General features: G+C 49.4%; 1 protein-coding gene across 20 annotated transcripts in view; it reads right to left on the bottom strand.

Annotated features, from left to right (window-relative positions):
• LOC119962769 (protein unc-13 homolog B-like) overlaps window positions 1–18,820 on the bottom strand; it is a 746,238-nt gene that overhangs the window by 96,798 nt on the left and 630,620 nt on the right. For all 20 annotated transcript variants that reach the window (XR_005459949.1, XM_038790824.1, XM_038790825.1 and 17 more), the window contains 4 exons: window positions 18,216–18,342; window positions 15,629–15,725; window positions 10,786–10,929; window positions 3,905–3,982 (listed from right to left, as the gene is read on the bottom strand). Coding sequence is in view for 19 of the 20 variants with exons in the window: in XM_038790824.1 (XP_038646752.1) it covers window positions 3,905–3,982; window positions 10,786–10,929; window positions 15,629–15,725; window positions 18,216–18,342 (446 nt within the window). In the remaining variant the exon portion in view is untranslated. The remainder of the gene's footprint in view (window positions 1–3,904; window positions 3,983–10,785; window positions 10,930–15,628; window positions 15,726–18,215; window positions 18,343–18,820) is intronic.

Here is an 18,820-nt window from a genome sequence, read left to right as displayed (position 1 = left end):
CAGATTGGGAGGGGCGAGGCAATGCAGAGTTTCCAGAAACAAGGATGAGGAATTTAAAATGAAGGTGTTGGTAGGGTGGCAGCCTGTCATGGTCAGAAGCACAGGGCTGATGGCTGAATGAGATTTGGTGTCAGTTAATATATGGGCAGCAGAATTTAGGATGAGCACAAGTTTATATAAATGGCAGGCTAGTCAGGAGAGCAATGGAGTTGTCAGGTTTACAGGTGAACAGACAAGGGTGAAGATTTCAGCAGCAGGTGGGCTGAAGCAAGGTCAGAGTTTAGCAATGTTACAGAGTCTTAGTGATTATGTCAATGAGTGGTTGGATACTCAGTGAGATCTCTCTCAACACAATTTTATGAATGGTCTTGCTCATCAGCTTAATGGCAGTTACCAGGATTGGAAACAGAGTTTGCATCGGAACCAAAGACAACGGGTGGGATTTTCCGATCGCTGACGCCGAAATCGCATTCGGCGATTGGCGAGAGAATCCCTTTTGATGCCAAAATCGGGGCCGTTGGCTGTTTTCAGATGCTCCACCCCCTCCACAACAGAATCATCGATCAATATTCCGCATGCCTCAGGACGTCAACTGAAGGCCATCTCCCGATGCTCTGTTCCCAATGGGCCGACTTCCCGGAGGCGTGGCTCACTTGTGGTCTGAGGTTTAGTCAACCTCACGTGGCGGCTGCGGTTTGTGTCCAGCCCTGCCAAAGTCCGGGGGGGGGGGGGGGGATGGATGGAAGCATTGATTAGTGGATAAGGAAGGATTATGCTGGATCCAACCCATGCAGAGAAATATGATGTGATACAGTTAGAGAAGAATAAAAATTGGACAAACACTTTAAATGGTAACTGAAATATACAATCCTTTAAAAATAGAACGTCATGTACGAGCATGGGGAAAAGGCTAGCAGACTGTTAGCCCAGCAACTCAGGAAGAGGGAGGTGGCCAGGGAAATAAGTAGAGTGATGGATGGGGAGGGGCGCAAAGTGGAGGACCTGGCAGGATTGAATAAGGTATTCCGGGACTTCTATCGCAAGCTGTATACTTCGGAGCCGCCGGAAGAACCGGAGGAGATGAAAAGGTTTCTGGACGGGTTAACATCCCCAACAGTATGTGGGGGGCGAGTGGATGGGCTGGGGGCCCCGATTAGAGTGGAGGAGGTATTGGGGGGCCTAAAGGTCATGCAGTCGGGGAAAGGCCCGGGGCCGGATGGATACCCCTATAGGAAGTTCTCTGAGCTGGTGGGCCCGGTCTTGGCGAGGGTTTTCAATGAGGCAAGGGACAGAGGGACCCTGCCACCGACAATGTCGCAAGCCACTATATCACTGATATTGAAGCAGGGTAAAGACCCGGAGGCGTGCGGGTGCTACAGGCCAATCTCCCTGATTAATGTTGACGCCAAGCTCCTGGCAAAGGTACTGGCGGTTAGAATGGAGGACTGTGTACCGGAGGTGATTGGGGAGGACCAAACTGGGTTCATGAAAGGTAGGCAGCTGGCGGCCAACCTGAGAAGATTACTTAATGTGATAATGATGCTGCCGGTGGGCAGGGAGGTGGAGGTAGTGGTGGCGATGGACGCCGAGAAGGCCTTTGACCGGGTGGAGCGGGACTATCTATGGGAGGTGCTCGGACGGTTTGGGTTCGGGGAGGGACTGGTGAATTGGATCAAATTATTATATCAGGCCCCAAAGGCCAGCGTCAGGACTAACAGAGAAGTGTCGGAGTACTTTAGGTTGTACCGAGGGACCAGACAGGGCTGCCCGCTCTCCCCGCTGCTGTTTGCGCTGGCCATAGAGCCGCTGGCGATTGCGCTGAGAGCCGCAGAGGGTTGGAAGGGGATGGTGAGGGGCGGGGTAGAACATAGGGTCTCTCTTTATGCAGACGACCTGCTCCTGTACGTGTCGGACCCAGTGGCCGGGATGGGAAGTATACTGAGAATGTTGAGGACGTTCGGCCAGTTTTCAGGATACAAATTAAATACGGCCAAGAGTGAAATGTTTGTGGTACAGGCAAGGGGCCAGGAGAACAAATTGAGAGGGCTACCGTTTGGCTGGTTGAGGAAAATCTCCGGTACTTGGAATCCAGGTGGCGCGAGACTGGGGCAGGCTGCACAAGTTAAATTTGGCCAAGGTGGTGGAGCAAATGAAGGGAGAGTTTCTGAGATGGGATGCACTCCCGCTGTCGCTGGCAGGGAGGGTGCAGACTGTAAAGATGACAATCCTCCCTAGATTTCTGTTTGTTTTTCAGTGCCTCCCGATCTTTATCCCACAGTCCTTCTTCAAAAGAGTTAACGGGCTGATCATGAGCTTTGTCTGGGCGGGAAAATCCCCGCGGGTGAAGGCGGCGATGCTGGAGAGGAACCGCAGCGAGGGAGGGCTGGCTTTGCCGAGTCTGATTAATTATTACTGGGCGGCCAACATCGCTGTGATAAGGAAGTGGATGGTGGGTACGGGGTTTATCTGGGAGCGGGTGGAGGCGGCTTCGTGCAGGGGCTCCAGTTTGGAAGCCCTGGTCACGGCTCCTCTACCGCTGCCGCCGGCCAAGTACACCACCAGCCCGGTAGTGGTGGCGACTCTGCGGATATGGGGCCAGTGGAGGAGGCATGTAGGGGAGATAGGGGCATCGGTTTGGGCGCCAATCTGCGACAACCATCGGTTTTCCCCCTGGAGTATGGATGGGGGGTTACGAGCATGGCGGCGGGCGGGGGTGGGAAGGGTGGGCGATATATTCCTGGAAGGGAGCTTTGCGAGTTTGAGGAGCTTGGAGGAGAAATTTGGTCTGGGAAGGGGAAATGATTTTAGGTACCTACAGTTGCGGGACTTTGTCCGTAGACAGGTCCCATCCTTCCCACGCCTCCCGCCAATGGGGATCCAAGACAGAATAGTCTCTAGGGGGGAAGAAGGGAAGGGTAGAGTCTCGGATATTTATAAGGTGCTCATGAGGGAGGAAGGGTCCCAGACGGAGGAACTGAAACTTAAATGGGAGGAGGAGCTAGGCGGGGAAATGGAGGACGGGCTGTGGGCAGAAGCCCTGAGTAGTGTGAATTCGACCGCAACATGTGCCAGGCTCAGGCTGATTCAATTTAAGGTCGTTCACGGGCCCACATGACGGTGGCTCGGATGAGCAAATTCTTTGGGATAGAGGACAAATGCGCTATGTGCGCAGGAGGACCAGCGAACCACGTTCACATGTTTTGGGCATGCCCTAAGCTTAGGGGATACTGGGAGGGATTTGCGTGTGTCATGTCCCGGGTGCGAAAAACAAGGGTGGCGATGGGTCCAGGGGTGGCAATTTTTGGGGTTTCAGAAGACCCGGGAATCCAGGGGGAGAAAGAGGCCGATGTTTTGGCCTTTGCTTCCCTGATAGCCCGGCGACGAATACTATTGGCGTGGAGGGACTCAAAGCCCCCGAAGACTGAGTTGTGGCTTGCGGACATGTCGGGTTCCTGGGTATGGAAAAAATTAAGTTCGCCTTGAGGGGATCTGTACAGGGGTTCGCCCGAAGGTGGCAACCATTTATTGACTTCTTTGTGGGAGAGTGAGCATCAGCAGGGGGTGGGGGGGGTTGGTAGAGTGGAGTAGGAGGGATAAAATGGCGGGTAGTACCGGTGGGAGAGGAGCGGGCTTGTGCAGTATGTTACGATTGAAGTATTGAATGTACGTGGATGTTTGCACATTTTTGCTTTTTTGCTTTCTTTCTGTTGATGTCTGTAACTGTTTAGAAAGCCAAAAACTACCTCAATAAAATTGTTTATTAAAAAAAAATAGAACGTCATGAATAAAACTGTAAACATGGGATCTTGGGTTTTATAATTAGGAGCATAGTGTTTTCCTTCTCCCTGCATTAAAAATATAGTTAAATCTTAATAAGAATGAGAACAAATAAAAATTTACTAACTAATGTCTCCTTGGAACAGTAGGATTTGAAGTTCTTCAAAAGAATATCAGCATACTGTAGCAGCACTTTGCTTATGGTCTGCCAAAGAGAAAGAAACCCTGAGTTCAATTCCTTCTCACTGTTCATGACAAATACACAGCATTTAAATCACTACCAGCAATAAACAAAGTGTACAAATTCTAAAGAAAAGTTTAGTATTTTTCACCTTACAAGGATAAAATTGTGAGATAGGAGGAGTTATATTACAATATTGTAATATATATATTACTCTTTTTATCTAGCCGAGTTGTTGAAATATAGATGTAGTCTTCCAGTGATGATAAAGCAATTTAATGAGTTATTCAAAATAATATTGAGTTCTTTTTACTTAATACTGAACTAGTAAACAAACAAATAACTGTAGATTAAAGTATTAAATAAGATAATGCTAAATACTGATATCTATTAACTTCTCTCTCGCTCTGTCCTCTGCACTCCAGATACACTCTCCTCTAGGAAAGAATGGGGAAACCTTTATATAGGTCCTGATAGTGTCGCCATCCATTGTTCAGTTGCCTGTACTAGCTTAACATAGTCTGATCATGTATTACTACATACAGAGATCATGGGGGCATGATCTAACGGAAGTCTGTGGTAGCAAGAGAGAACTGCTGGCTGTTTCCCGCCGGCTGACCGAGCAAGGCTGTCACCAGTATCTAATGTTAATTAGGGCACTTAATGATGTTCCATGGGCTCAACGCAAAAAAGACAGTCCCACCAGCTGATTTGCCTGGACCTTGCTTGGCAGCTACCTGCTAACTGGGGGGAGTAGCTCTTAAAATGATCCCAAACAGCACACAGCCAATCCACTGCACAGAGCAGCCGCACATTTCGATGATTTGATTTGATTTATTATTACTATTATGCATTAGTATACAGTGAAAAGTGTTGTTTCTTGCATGCTACATAGACAATGCATACCGTACATAGGGAAGGAAGGAGAGACTACAGAATGTAATGTTACAGTCATAACTGGGATGTAGAGAAAAGATCAACTTAATACGAGGTAGGTCCATTCAAAAGTCTGATGGCAGCAGGGAAGAAGCTGTTCCTGAGTCGGTTGGTACGTGACCTCAAACTTTTATATCTTTTTCCTGACGGAAGAAGGTGGAAGAGTGTATGTCCGGGGTGCGTGGGGTCCTTAATTGTGCTGGCTGCCTTTCCGAGACAGCGGGAATTATAGATAGAGCCAATGAATGGGAGGCTGGTTTGCGTGATGGACTGAGCTACATTCACCACCTTTTATAATTTCCTGTGGTCTTGGGCAGAGCAGGAACCATACCAAGCTGCGATAGAACCAGAAAGAATGCTTTCTATGGTGCATTTGTAAAAGTTGGTGAGGGTCGTAGCTGACATGCCAAATTTCCTTAGTCTTCTGAGAAAGTAGAGTCATTGGTGGGCTTTCTTAACTATATTGTCGGCATGGGGAAACCAGGACAGGTTTTTGGTAACCTGGACTTGAAGCTCTCGACCCTTTCTACTTCGTTCCCACTGATGTAGACAGAGGCATGTTCTCCGCTTCCTGAAGTCAATGACAATCTCCTTCGTTTTGTTGACACTGAGGCAGAGATTATTGTCGTCGCACCAGTTCACCAGATTCTCTACCTCATTCCTGTACTCTGTCTCATTATTGTTTGCAATCCGACCCACTGTGGCGGTCTCATCAGCAAATTTGAGAATCGAGTTGGAGGGGAATTTAGCCACACAGTCATAGGTGTATAAGGAGTATAGTAGGGGACTGAGGACACAGCATTGTGGGGCACCGGTATTGAGGATGATCGTGAAGGAGGTATTGTTGCCTAGCGATACTGATTGTGGCCTATGGGTTAGAAAGTTCAGGATCCAGTCGCCGAGGGAGGAGCCACGGAGTTTGGAGATGAGTTTCGTCAGAATAATAGTGTTGAAGGCTGAGCTGCAGTCAATAAATAGGAGTCTGACATAGGTGTCTTTGTTATCTAGGTGTTCCAGTGTTGAGTGCAGGGCCAGAGAGATTGCGTCTGCTGTGGACCTGTTGCAGCGGTAGGCGAACTGTAGTAAATCAAGGCAATCCGGGAGGCTGGAGTTGATTCGTGCCATGACTAACCTTTCGAAGCTCTTCATAATGATGGATGTCAAAGCCACTGGACGATAATCATTAAGGCACGCTGCTTGTCTTTTCTTCTTGAAGCAGATAGGGACCTCAGAACGTTGTAAAGAGAGGTTGAAGATGTCTGCGAATACCCCGCCAGCAGATCCGCGCAAGACCTGAGTGCTCGTCCGGGTACCCCATCCGGGCCAGTGGCTTTCTGTGGATTGACCTTCGAGAAAGCTGCTCTGACATCTGCAATGGTGACCTTGGATACAAGTTAATCCGAGGCTTCCAGGGTGGAGGGTGGATGTCCAACTGTTGGGTGCGGTCTAATGTAGAGTCCAGACAGGATACCCTATTCCCTCGAGGTGGTTAGAGGATCAGCCACAGCGCAGCCAGTGCCACCTGGGAGACAGTGGCAGCAGCCGTTAACGTTGGGAGTGTCACCAGGAGGACAGCCACCCAGGGCCGCAAGAAGCTCAATGATCTCCACCAGGCTGCAAGGGTGAGTTGGTATCAACCCCCTGCCACTCCCCCCTTCACCCCACCCACTTCCGATGCATCCACCCGCCCCCCCATGGTCCTGCCCCTATCACTCCAAGCACAATAGCGTGCCTGTGTACACTCTGGCACCCACCTGCACACCCCACCCATGCCTAGCAGCAGGGCCCACGCCTGACCCCCACCATAGCCCGCCCCGCGATGCATGAAATGGCTCATAATGCATTTGCGATGTCCCCGCAAGAGAAGTTGTCCCACAACAGACGGCAAAGGGCCCAGACGGGCGGAGCGGTGCCAGACATCAGAGTCCTCAGCCCTTACAAGGAACGGGCCCTGGAGGTTGCGACGGGCCGAGGACAGATCGGTCACAGAAGTCGAGATTGGCCTGTGCCGCAGAAGTGAGTACCATCGGCCCCACCCAGATGACCTATCACACGTGAGTTGTTCATGCTGGACATAATGATCCTTCTTTCCCACTGACCATTTGTCCAGTCTCCCGCAGGATCTCCATCAGAGAACACCTTCAATGAGAGCTCCGAGGATTTCACCATTGAGGCCTCCTCTGTTATCCCGACCTTTCGCCAGTGCAGAGACACACACCTCAGTGGGTGAACATAGTGGACAGTATTCTGGGGCACAATCTGATGAGAACCACACAGTGGCTGATCAGGTGGAGGCAGAAACGTCCAGGGGAACAGCAGACGGAGGTTTGCTGGAACCCAGAACCCAGCTGGGTCCTAGTCTAATGTCGAGCCTCTGGACCAGTAACATCGGAGCTGATGCAGACACGAGGGCAGCCGTGATATTCAGAGAGTGATGTCAGCAACATTCCAGCGGGCCCATAGGCAATTGGAGGAGTCCCAGAGGCTACGGGTGCAGGAGATGGCACCAGCCATGCATTAGACCAAGGCTAACACTGCTCGGGTGGCGGTCGTAGTGGACAGTCTGGAGCATGATGTCAGCAACATGAGTGGTGGTGTCCAAGGTGTTGCTCAGTCAGTATAGGCCATGGCTGAGGGCCTCGATGGCATGTCCCAGTTGCTGGTGGACATGTTCTGGTGCAGGTGGATGTTGCCAGAGCATTTCCCAGTCGCTGGGAGTCATGCCCCAGTTGGACCTTGCCAGGGCAGTGCGAGCATGTCCCAGTCTCAGGTGATTATTGCCCAGGCACTCCAGAGAAATTCCCGTCGCTGAGGACCGTGTCCCAGTCACAAGTGGACATTGGTGAGGCACTGCAGAACGTGGTGCTTTCTCAGAGGGGCATCACTGTTGGCATCGACACCATGGTGAAAACAATGTGGAGCTGCTAGGGCTGACAGAGCCAGATCGCCCCGGGGCCTCTGGAGCTCAATCCAGCTGCCCCTCTGTCCCAAGGTGACCCATTTCTCTCCTAAGTCTCCTCCTTCTGACAACGGCACGTCTTGAGGTCAAGCAAGCGGAACAGGGTGGCACGGCGAGGTACATACCACCAGCAATTCGGCCAGAGCCCCTAGTCCCAGGCCCTCCAGAGGATGCCCGCCAGGAGTATCAAAGGCCACAGGGCATGATGAGCAGCAGGCTATCTCCACCTCTGATGTGCATTCCGGGGACATGCCTAGACGTAGTGGCAGAACACGGAAGGTTAAGAAGATTCACAGAATCATAGAATTTACAGCGGAGAAGGAGGCCATTCGGCCCATCGAGTCTGCACCAGCCCTTGGAAAGTGCACCCTACCCAAGCCCACACCTTCACCCTATCCCCGTAACCCCACCCCACTTTTTTGGACACCAAGAGCAATTTAGCATGGCCAATCGACGTAATCTGCACATCTGTGGACTGTGGGAGGAAACCGGAGCACCCGGAGGAAACCCACGCAGACACGAGGAGAACGTGCAGACTCCGCACAGACAGTGACCCAAGCCGGGAATCGAACCTGGAGCTGTGAAGCAACTGTGCTAACCACTGTGCTACCGTGCTGCCCAAGATTGAGAGGGAGGGGGGATGTGGAGGAGCGGCACCATCGGTAGTGTGGGACAGTTAGGTAGGGTCTTTAACTGTCTATCATTAAAATATGTTACATCTGAGGCATGTGCAGCCTCTCACATCATTCCGCACTACGGGCTGGCCTGCACCCCCAGGAAGGGTGGGTGGACAGAGTGGGAGACATGGGGAGGGGTGGTGGGTGAGATGGGGAGAGGGATGAGAAACCATGTCCGATGAGAAGCAGGCATGGATGAAGGCCTCTTTGACCCTCTGGGCACGCTGGACCCTCACCGCCACTGCCTGTCCTCCATTCTCCAGCTGCTCCTTGATGTCCTCCCCAGGCTCGTCCTCCAGTCCTTCCTGGTCCAGCTCCTCCTCGTCCTCCTCTTTCGAGGCTACATGTTCCTCCATCTCTACCTCCAGCATGTCACCCCACTGCTGTGGCAGATTGTGGAAGGCATAGTTGAGCACCACAAAGTGGGCAACTCTCCGGAAGGTGGACTACAGGGCACCACCAGAGCAATCAAGGCATCGATACCGCATGTTCAGCGGTCCCATGCACCGCTCAATGATAGCCCAGGTGGCCACATGGGCCTCATTATATTGGGTCTCCGTATTGTTTTTTGGCCTCCGTAGTGGCCAAAAACCGTAGTGGCCAAACTAACCGGTCATCCTGGGGTGTCCCTCGAAGAGGCCGACAATCTCCGACTGCCACAGGATGCAGCTGTTGTGCACATATCCTAGGAAGTGCATGATCTGGAGTTGGTGATCACAATCGAGTTGGATGTTCAGAGAGTGGAACCCCTTCCTGTTAATGAAGGGTGCTCCCAGAGTTCCGGTGCGCGCAAGTTCACATGCGTTCTATCTATTACCCCCTGGAGCTGGGGCTTCCCCGCTATGGCGGATTATCCTGCTTCCTGGGCATCTTCATGGACTGGGTATGGGTCAAAGTTTATGTTGTCAGCTGCCCGGGCAAATAGGTCATCCATGACTTCACATGTGTGGGCTGTCAGTTGGAATATGCCACACAAGTCTCCGCTCGAGCCCTGGAATGAACCCAATGGCTAAAGGTTAAGGGCTATGGTGACCTTGATGGCCACTGGGAATGGGTATCCTCCTCCTCTATGTGGTGCCAGGCCATGGCACAGGTACCGCACCGTCCTCTTGTTGAGGCAGAGCCTCCTGCAGCACATGCTGTTCGACATCTCTTCGAATGGCCAGCGACACCTGCACACTTTGAGTTGTCGCCAGCCTCCCCCTCTGGGTCTCTCCCTGGTGGGGGCGAGCACCTGCATATAGGCTGCCGCCTCGGGCCCCTGTCTGCTGGCGCTGCCTTCTCCAACATCTGGCCGCCTGGACTGCCACCGTGAGGGCAGCTGCTGCGAGGTCCACAATATCATCCATATTGTGATATCTGTAAGGAATTGGAGGGGGTGTGTAATAACCTACACTGGCACACGGGGCAGAGTCGATTGTTTATCCCATGTGACTCGAGGAATATGAGCTCCCATTCTAACTACGGGGCTGATAACCATGCAGTGTACAAGGTCAGCCAGATAGGAACCTACCATCACAGAGAGAGGACCTGGTGAGGTTTAACTCACCCCATGGAAATAGCTGCACTTACAAATAAACTTATTTTGTTTACTCGTCTGACTCCCCTAAACTTTATTGAAATGAGAGAACGACAGTCTGTTATGACTTGCACCCTGGTGCCCTCGAATCCCCCAAACCTCCTCCACTCTTACATTCCCTGCCATCTCTCAGGGTGCCATCCAATGAGCTGGTTGTGCTGGAGGGTCCCACCCTGCACACACACACCCCTGGCCACAGCAGGGACCTTTGGGCACCAGACCCCAGCCTGGAACAGCACTGGGACTGGACTTGGTCGAGTCTTCCATCAGGTTGGGCTGACGGAGAAGCCACAATTGTTTCTCCACTCAAACGCACAGTCACAAAGCATGAGTGGGATCTTTGGCTTACTAGTAAGCACTTCATGATTATATATTTTAGCTACCCCAGTTCAGCATTGTCAACATGTCTAAAGTGAAATTCTGCTGAACAGAAAAAAGCTTCTTTCAGACATACAAAAAGAGTTGAGTTCTGTTCACTGAAAATTCTCAGACAACTTATCCGAGTCACCCTCCCTCTTCACTACAACATTTTTTCTTACTGTGCACTTTTTAAGCTTTCCTCCATTCATACTTTGAAACATACGCTCTAATAATAACAAACCACAACACAAGTCACCCCAAAGTTAAAATCTTCAGTCAATTTTTCTCAGTTACAATGTTGAAAAAAATGTTTTACCTTTGCAAATCTCCTCATGTAATGAGCAACAATCAAGGGATCAGGGCACTCGAGTTTCTTGATGATCTCAAAGCTCTGGTTTAATTGTGTGAACACATCCACCACCGAGCAGGAAAATAAAGCATGCTCAGATGTTTGCTGGAACTGATTTACAACATAAACATTCAGTTTAGAAATCAAAGCATTTATAGCATATCAACAATAAAACAATATGAAATTCAAGAATAAGAGTAAGTTTTCCAACTCCAAATTACATGTTTTTTTACTTTTTTAGATATTAAAAGCTACACCCCAGTTGTCAAATTATGAGCTTCATAAAAAGAGCTTCACAGGGTTTATTTTTTCAAACTTGCAAACAGCTGAATGACTTCCACCAGGCCTGGCTATTCCCCTATTCCCAAGTGGGTAAAGCTCATTGTAAAAATGAACGTATGAATTAGGAGGAGTGATCCATTCGGCCCCTCAAGTCTGTTCCACCATTTAATCAGATCATGCCTCGATTCCACATTCCACCTATTCCTGATAATTTTTGAATACCTTGTTAGTCAAGAATCTATCTACCTCAGCTCTTAGTTAAGAATCTATCTACCTAGCACCTTCTTAGTTAAGAATCTATCCACCTCAGCCTCCCTGGTCTCTGGGGCAGAGAGTTCCGAACATTCAGAAACCTCAGAGAAGCTGGACGGTCAGATGAGGTCAAGCTGGTATCCTGCTGGTGGGTCTAAGTTCTGCACCCCGTAAGGGCCCTTCCTGTCGATTCCCTTATTTCCCATTTATTTTACTTTGCGGTTATCATTTTGATCCATGATCCTTTAAGTTGGACTGAGGAAGCGAGGAACTCAAAAGTTGCAAAATAGTACACTGTGCTATTGGGGATATAGCTTTTGCACAGAAAATCTCAGACTTTTTGGCACCTGAGAGATGAGGGATTAGGTTTGATTGGTTGGCTGGTGGCTACTGAATGGCCCGGGTATTCTGCCCGGTAACAAGCAGTGATTTGGTTCTGCCCGAGTGTGTTGGTTTTCAGAGGGCAAGACCCTGGACGCTGAGAGAAGCAGCTGTGAGAGTCTATCACTCTCTTTTTCTTCAGAAATGCTGCCTACTGCTAATTTCTGACCTGCAGATAATTTCTTAATAATAATAATAATAATAATAATAATCTTTATTATTGTCACAGGTAGGCTTACATTAACACTGCAATGCCTAGAACTGAAGGCCTAGATTGAAGAAAAGTGTACTGGAAGATGTTTATTTGAAACAAAGACTCTTATCCTTTTACTTTCATCATTATTTTACATCCCTCTTTCCCCTTCTATGTTTATCTGTCTTGTGTGTGTGTATAGAGGGTGGGGCGAGTTAAAGAGGAGGGAGTTAGGAATTAGATAATAGTTCACCAGTTGTATTTGTTGCATGTTTAATTATAGTTATTCTTAGTAATAAAAATTGTGTTTCAATTTACAAACCTGGCGACTTCAGTTATTGAACAGCCATAGACCAAAGACTTTAGGTATTCTCTAAGATTTAATTTGTTAATTTGTTAATTTGCAACTCCAGGTGAAGTGGGGATGGAATTGACCGCACACTAGCCCAGGGTACCGTAACAGCCCCATACCAATTATGCACTAAATGTGCAATTGGGAGGAAAGACATTTTCAAGTTCAAACAGCTGAGGCAGAGTTGAGGGAGCCACGTGATGCGAGCACAGGAATAGCTGTTCTTCTGCAGTCTCTGGCACTATATAATCAGTCATTGATCCTGATTGCTCAACATATATCAGCCTAATCCTTGAGTTAATAATTGCTGTTATGTCCCTGGAAATTTTCAGGATCAGTATTGATAAGAATATGCTGCAGAACATTATGAAATATTCAATAAAAGGCGGCAGCCAGGTTCAGCAGGGGCGGAACCTCCATTTCAGTATTAAAGTCGCCATCGCCCCCGAGGACCATAGGCTTCTCTCCCCATTTGAGAGAGCTGACTGGTGGTGATTTAACTTGAGGGTCACCACACCTCAGACGAGGGGCAAGGTTGAGAAGGCTGGGCCTCCATGAATAACCTCAGCCTATGCAGTAATTGAACCCATGCTGTTGGCATTGCTCCACAACACAAAACAACAGTCCAGCCAACTTAACTGGAAAGGGCAGCAGTGGGGGCTGCTCTTGCACTTTCTTGGAAGTATTTGATAACAAAGAAGCAGACTCATAAAAACAACTGCGGTAAGGAAAACCACTGCTACATTGAGTTAATGAACCCCTGCAGAGTTATATAAATAAACAATCTGAACCTCCCCTTTGAAACTGCTTCGCCCTGTCAATCTGAAAGCTTTCAGCAGGCAATAGGGCATGAAATTGAATGTTAACAGTGTCGTTCAAAGCTTTCAGCCCTCTAGGCATACACACAGACTTCCATACTTTAAAATTCAATGTGTGAAAACCACTTCAAAGGTTTACACCATTTAAAATGATTGTTTTTACCTTCATCTCTCAGACCTTTAAACTTGGGACACTGACGGGCGTTTCAAAGGGTTTAGAGGTACAGATGCCATCACTCATTTTATTATGAAAATTGTTTACAAACTGACTGACTGTTTAAAGTGTTTTAAGGGTGCTGAGGGGGAGAGTAGCCAAACAAGCCCATCCCAGGAAAGACCCCCGACCTGAATCCCTCCAGTCCAGCACAAGCCTTCCTGACTCCACGTCCCATGAAGGACAGCCCTCAGCACCCTGGTGTCAATTATCGGGAGGGTATTTACCACCATGTCACACCTCTGAATTCAAGGTGCCAGCTTGGCACTCCCAGGTGGCAGGGCATGAAGGGGTTTCGGGGGAGGGGTGCTGAAGGGGGGAAACCCCTATCTTAAATTCATAGGCTCCCCCTTGGTTAACTTGCTCCAGTTTAACGCAATTTAATCCATTTCAAGTTGTTAGTCTGAATCATAATATTTTGGGGTGTGTAACCTGAATTGTTATCCTTCTGTCTTGCCTTCTTTCCTCACTCACTCTGGCATTTTGTTGCACAATTGATCCAGCATGTTAGCTAGTGACTCTGGTTCTTCAACTTACCTAATCTATTCTGTAATGTTTGGCTTGTATTTCGGCTAACAATAACTCTTGGCTGGGATTTTCCCTTCTACAGACTAAGTCCCCACGCCGGCGGGAGAACCGGTGCCAAACACTCCGGCGGCAACAGCCTCCGAAAGTGCGGAATTCAACCCCCTTACTAGGTGGACGGCGGAGGTGTTGGCACCGCTCCAGCCAGCGCCGAATTGACGGCGCGGGTTCGCGCATGCACCGAAGGGCCGGCGTGATCTCGCGCATGCGCAGACCGGCCGGCGTAATTTGGCACATGCGCAGGGGGATCTCTTCTCCGCGCCGGCCATGACGGAGCCCTGCAGGGGCCAGCGCGGAAGGAAGAAGTGCCCCACGGAACAGGCTCGCCCGCCTGGACCCCGATCGTGGGCCAGGCCACCGTGGGGCGCCCCCGTGGTCGGATCCCCCTGTGCTCCACCCCCCCCCCCCCCCCCCCGAGCACCGCCCCCGCCGACTTACCTGCCAGGTCCCGCCGGTACGCAAGTTGAGTGATTCACACCGGCAGGACTGGCCAAAAACGGATGGTCGATCGGCCTATCGGGGCCCAGAGAATTGCCAGGAGGGCGGCTGCCAACATATCCTGACCGGCGTGGCGTGAGTCCCGCCCCTGCCCAAATATCAGCGGCAGAGAATACGGCAGCCGGCGGAGCAGGATTCACACCGCCCCAGGGGATTCTCCAACCCGGCGGGGAGTCGGAGAATCCCGCCCCTTGTTCTGCCTGTACCCATTTTGCCCTAATTCTTCTGTTATTTGTGCATTTATTGTTGTTATAAAAACTTAATAAAAACTGTGGCGCGATCGACTGGCTGGAATCGGGACAATACGCTGCTGGTAGTTCCTGTGAGAGTCCTTTTCCAGGATTCCCGATGGTCGTTAGACCTTGCGAGATCTTGTTAGATTTTGTAAGATGTCGTGATCCGGTCCCATTCATTGACTTGCAGTTAAGTGGCTCACTTAATAATGCTGATGCCAGATCAAACCAGCTCATGGGATCAACTGGCCTCACTGAGACCACAGCCGGGTGCCATTTAGCACTGGCCCTTATAAACGGTGCCCAGGCAGTACCATACTTAGAGAGAGTCTCTCAGGCGATTGAAGGCCTGCGGGTGGCTGGTATCTGGATAGGGTGGCACCCGAGCACTGCTGATGCCACCTGGGCACCGCCAGCCTGGCACTCTAACAGTGTCACATGGGCAGCCTGGGTGCCCACGTGGCGCTGCCAGGCTTGCAGGGGCACTGTCAGGATACCAGATTGGCAGTGCTAAGGTACCATGCTGGCATTTTGCCCATGCCAGGGATCAGACCTGAGGGTGCTCTGCCCATATGAGGTGGGGAGCGGGGACTCCCAACAGGTGAGCTGGGGCGCTGCGGGTGGGGTCCGAAGGTCACGTCGGGAGGTTGAGAGTTCCAGTTGCCATTTTTGATCTCTTCCTGCACGGAGGAGCTCTGCTCGTTGGAGCTCCTGATTGCAGGAAATTATGTTAAGTGTGGCCTCAGGGGGCATTACCCAAGGGGGCCTAAAACATAAGAGTACTGTTAGATAGCGGAGTTGTTCTCAACCCCTCTAAACCCACCCAGAACGGACTTATTTTTGATTAGATTTATCCCTATATTAAAAAAACACAGCTGGGACAAATATCAGCCGAGTTACTTGAGGGTTCTTTGTATTTGTGTCATGTTCCTCATCAAATACACAACTCCCCATTATCCAAATATGGGTAATTAAAAAAATATAACACCTCTGGATACATACCCCATCCTTTTTATCTCTCTCGAGGGCTCCATGTAAGAATTCCAATGAAACTTCCTCATTCTCATCCAGCCACTGCATTGCGAATTGTTCAAACCACCTACAGTATATAAGGTTGGATACAGTCAAAGTGCAAATAAACTTCTAATAAAGTCATAAATGAGTCAGTTATAATTTTTTTGAAGGCATGTATTATGAATTGAGATTTGATATACAGATATATTTCTATTGTATAATCTGCAGCCTTTAAATGAATTTGTTGGTTTGTTTCAACCCATCTAACCAGTACAGAAAATGTTAAAAAGGAATTAAACTGGATGGACCACCCAGCATCAATTTTGACTCCGGAAATGACAAAAAGACACCTTTTTCTAAAATTGGGAGAGCTGTACAACGGACTTGTCAAACAACAGCCTGACATAGTCATACTCAACAATTTATACCTCACAGACAATGTCCGAGGCCACCATCTCTGGGTACGTCCTGTCCCACTAGCAGGCAGACTTATCAGAAGTGGTGCACAGTCGTATATTGTCAGGAGGGAATTCCCCTGGAAGTCCTCAACATCGACTCCAGATCCCAAGAGGTCGTGTGGCATCAGGTCAAACGTGGCAAAGAAATCTCCTGCTGATAATCAGCTAAAGCTACTGCTCACCCTCAATTAAATGATATGTACTCCTCCATGATGAACACTACTTGGAAAAAGGGTGTGGCAAGGGCATGGGCTGTACTCTGAGTGAGGGACTTCAACATATACCACCAAGAGGGGCTTTGCAGCACTACTAACCACCTCTCCCGGGATCTACCGGCCACATCCCATCCAATTCCGGCAGGACGCAGCTGGTAAATCATGCCTTGTTCTTCCCTATCATTGGGTAAAAATCCTTCAACTCACTTCCTAACAACAGTGGGTGTGCCTGCACCAGATGAACTGCAACAGTTCAAGAAGACAACTCACTACCATCTCCTCAAGAGCAATTCGGGATGGACAATAAATGCTGGCCTTGCCAGCAATGCCCACATCTCATGAAAGAATCTGTTGTAAAATCAACAAAGGCTTAATGTCTGAATACTTATTTATTTTTTGGAAATCTGAAAACCTAGGCAGAAAGAAGCAACAACTTTCCTGGTTTAAAACAAAATAATTTTACTAACCAATATCATCGAACATGAATACAAATAACTGTGCTTCACCTTAAATAGTCAGTTACTTTAAGACATTAAAGTGCAATCAACACCAGTTACTTTAGGCGCAATCTACTGGCCGTGTCCTGCTGGAATCGGAGCAAGATGTGGTCGGTAGATGCTTCCCGACTACCAGATCTCGCAAGGCGTTGCAGTCAGCATACCGCCCAAAATGAGCAGGACCTAGTCTCACACACCTAAACGCTGGATCTAACCGGCATCTACCGGACTTCCCCAGGGAGACCCCAGCCGGGTGCAGTTTAGTATTGGTCCACACAAACGTGGACCAGACGGAATGGCACATGGGAGGTCACCCTGGCCATCGGAGGCCCAAGGGTGGTCAGGGACAGCGCAGGGTGGCACCCTGGCTCCCCCAGCACCTGCGCACCATGGCACCGTCAGGCTGGCACCTTGGCACCACCACACTGGTATTATCAAGGTGCCCATGAGGCACTTGCAGGCTTGCAGGACAGGGTGCCCAGGTGGAACTGCTTAGGGTCAGGGCCTGAGTAGGCCATGCCCATGAAAGAAGGGATGGGAGTGGTTTATCTCCCAGTCAACTTAACCCTTTGATCAGTTACTGGAAGCAATGTGCTGTACCAGGAACCATCTCCCCAGCATAACGGGCAAAATTCTCCCAAAAATGACTAGTATCATTTTGGGTTGAAACACTGTGATTTCCACGGTGTATGGGCACGATTCAGATCCCAATTCACCCAGTTATGCATTTTTTCCAGAGCTCGGGGCGAATCACGCTGAAATATCGCACACTTCGAATTTGTTCTGGAGTGGGGAACCAAAGACGCTAACAAGACCGCTCCTCAGAGATTCCAGCCGGATGACGTTTAGTACAGATCTCAATGTTATGTTGAAGGTCCCCCCACAGCTCCCACCCACAGACATTGTGAATCCCTGCAGACATGAGCAACACACCCAACCCTGGACTCCAGATGGCAACCTCCATCACTAAATGTCAGTGCCACGTCCCTCACATCACCCAAGCATGCGTGGGGATGATCCCCCGCCCCCAAATCCATCCTCATCGGCAACAAGCATCGCCCCCGACCCTTCATATTATGCCTTCATACCCACCCTTCATATCCCCTTTCATCCCCCTCGTCATGCCCCTACCCTTCATATCCCTCTTCATGCCCCCCCATTCATACACCCCCTTTACAGACCCACCATTCATACACCCCGTTTGTGCTGCCTTTCACACACACCCCATCAAGGTTATGGTCCCCCTCAGGCCCCGCCACTTGACAATGCCAGTTCAGGCCCTGGCAATGCCCTCTGGCACTGCCAGGATGCTACAGTTGCACTGCCACGGGCACCACGCGGCTGGAAAATCTCGCCCAATATATAGGTTTTTCTCAAAAAATACATGGACCATCACAATACTCACGCTGGATATTCAGGTACAGTCCCTTTGATAGCAGGAAGATCTTGGACATATTCATTATACAGCCATTTCACTTTGAAGTGTAAATTCATGTAGTCTGCACTTTTACAGAGCCTGTGCTTCTCATGTTCTGGAGAATTAAAACATGATAATCATATTGATAATAAAATGTTACAAATATACTGTCCCTTAACATTGTACAACATTAAAACCAAGGTAGCGCATGTTTTTTCCATTGTAGATAATCCATGCTGTCTGTGCATCATGTTGCTCAATGACAAGACCATGACAGATTGATAACACAACAGTCTTCGGCTCACTTAAAATATCCATTCATTGCATTTTATAAAGATCAATTCACACAATAACATGTGCACTTTTTGTACAATCAGAGAATTCCTACAGTGCAGAAGGAGGCCATTTGGCCATCAAGTCAGCACCGACCATCTGAAAGAGTACTCCAACCAAGCCCACTCCCTGGTCCTATCCCAATAACTGCTAAACCTAACCTACACACTTTGGACACTAAGGGATAATTTAACATGGTAATCTACCTAACCTGTACATCTTTGAACTGTGGGAGGAAACCGGAGCACCCGGAGGAACCC

Source organism: Scyliorhinus canicula, chromosome 3 (assembly GCF_902713615.1).
Source record: "Scyliorhinus canicula chromosome 3, sScyCan1.1, whole genome shotgun sequence".
NCBI lineage: Eukaryota > Metazoa > Chordata > Chondrichthyes > Carcharhiniformes > Scyliorhinidae > Scyliorhinus > Scyliorhinus canicula.
The sequence above is the reverse complement of the archived record's forward strand: the minus strand, read 5'-3'. Positions and strand labels throughout refer to the sequence as shown.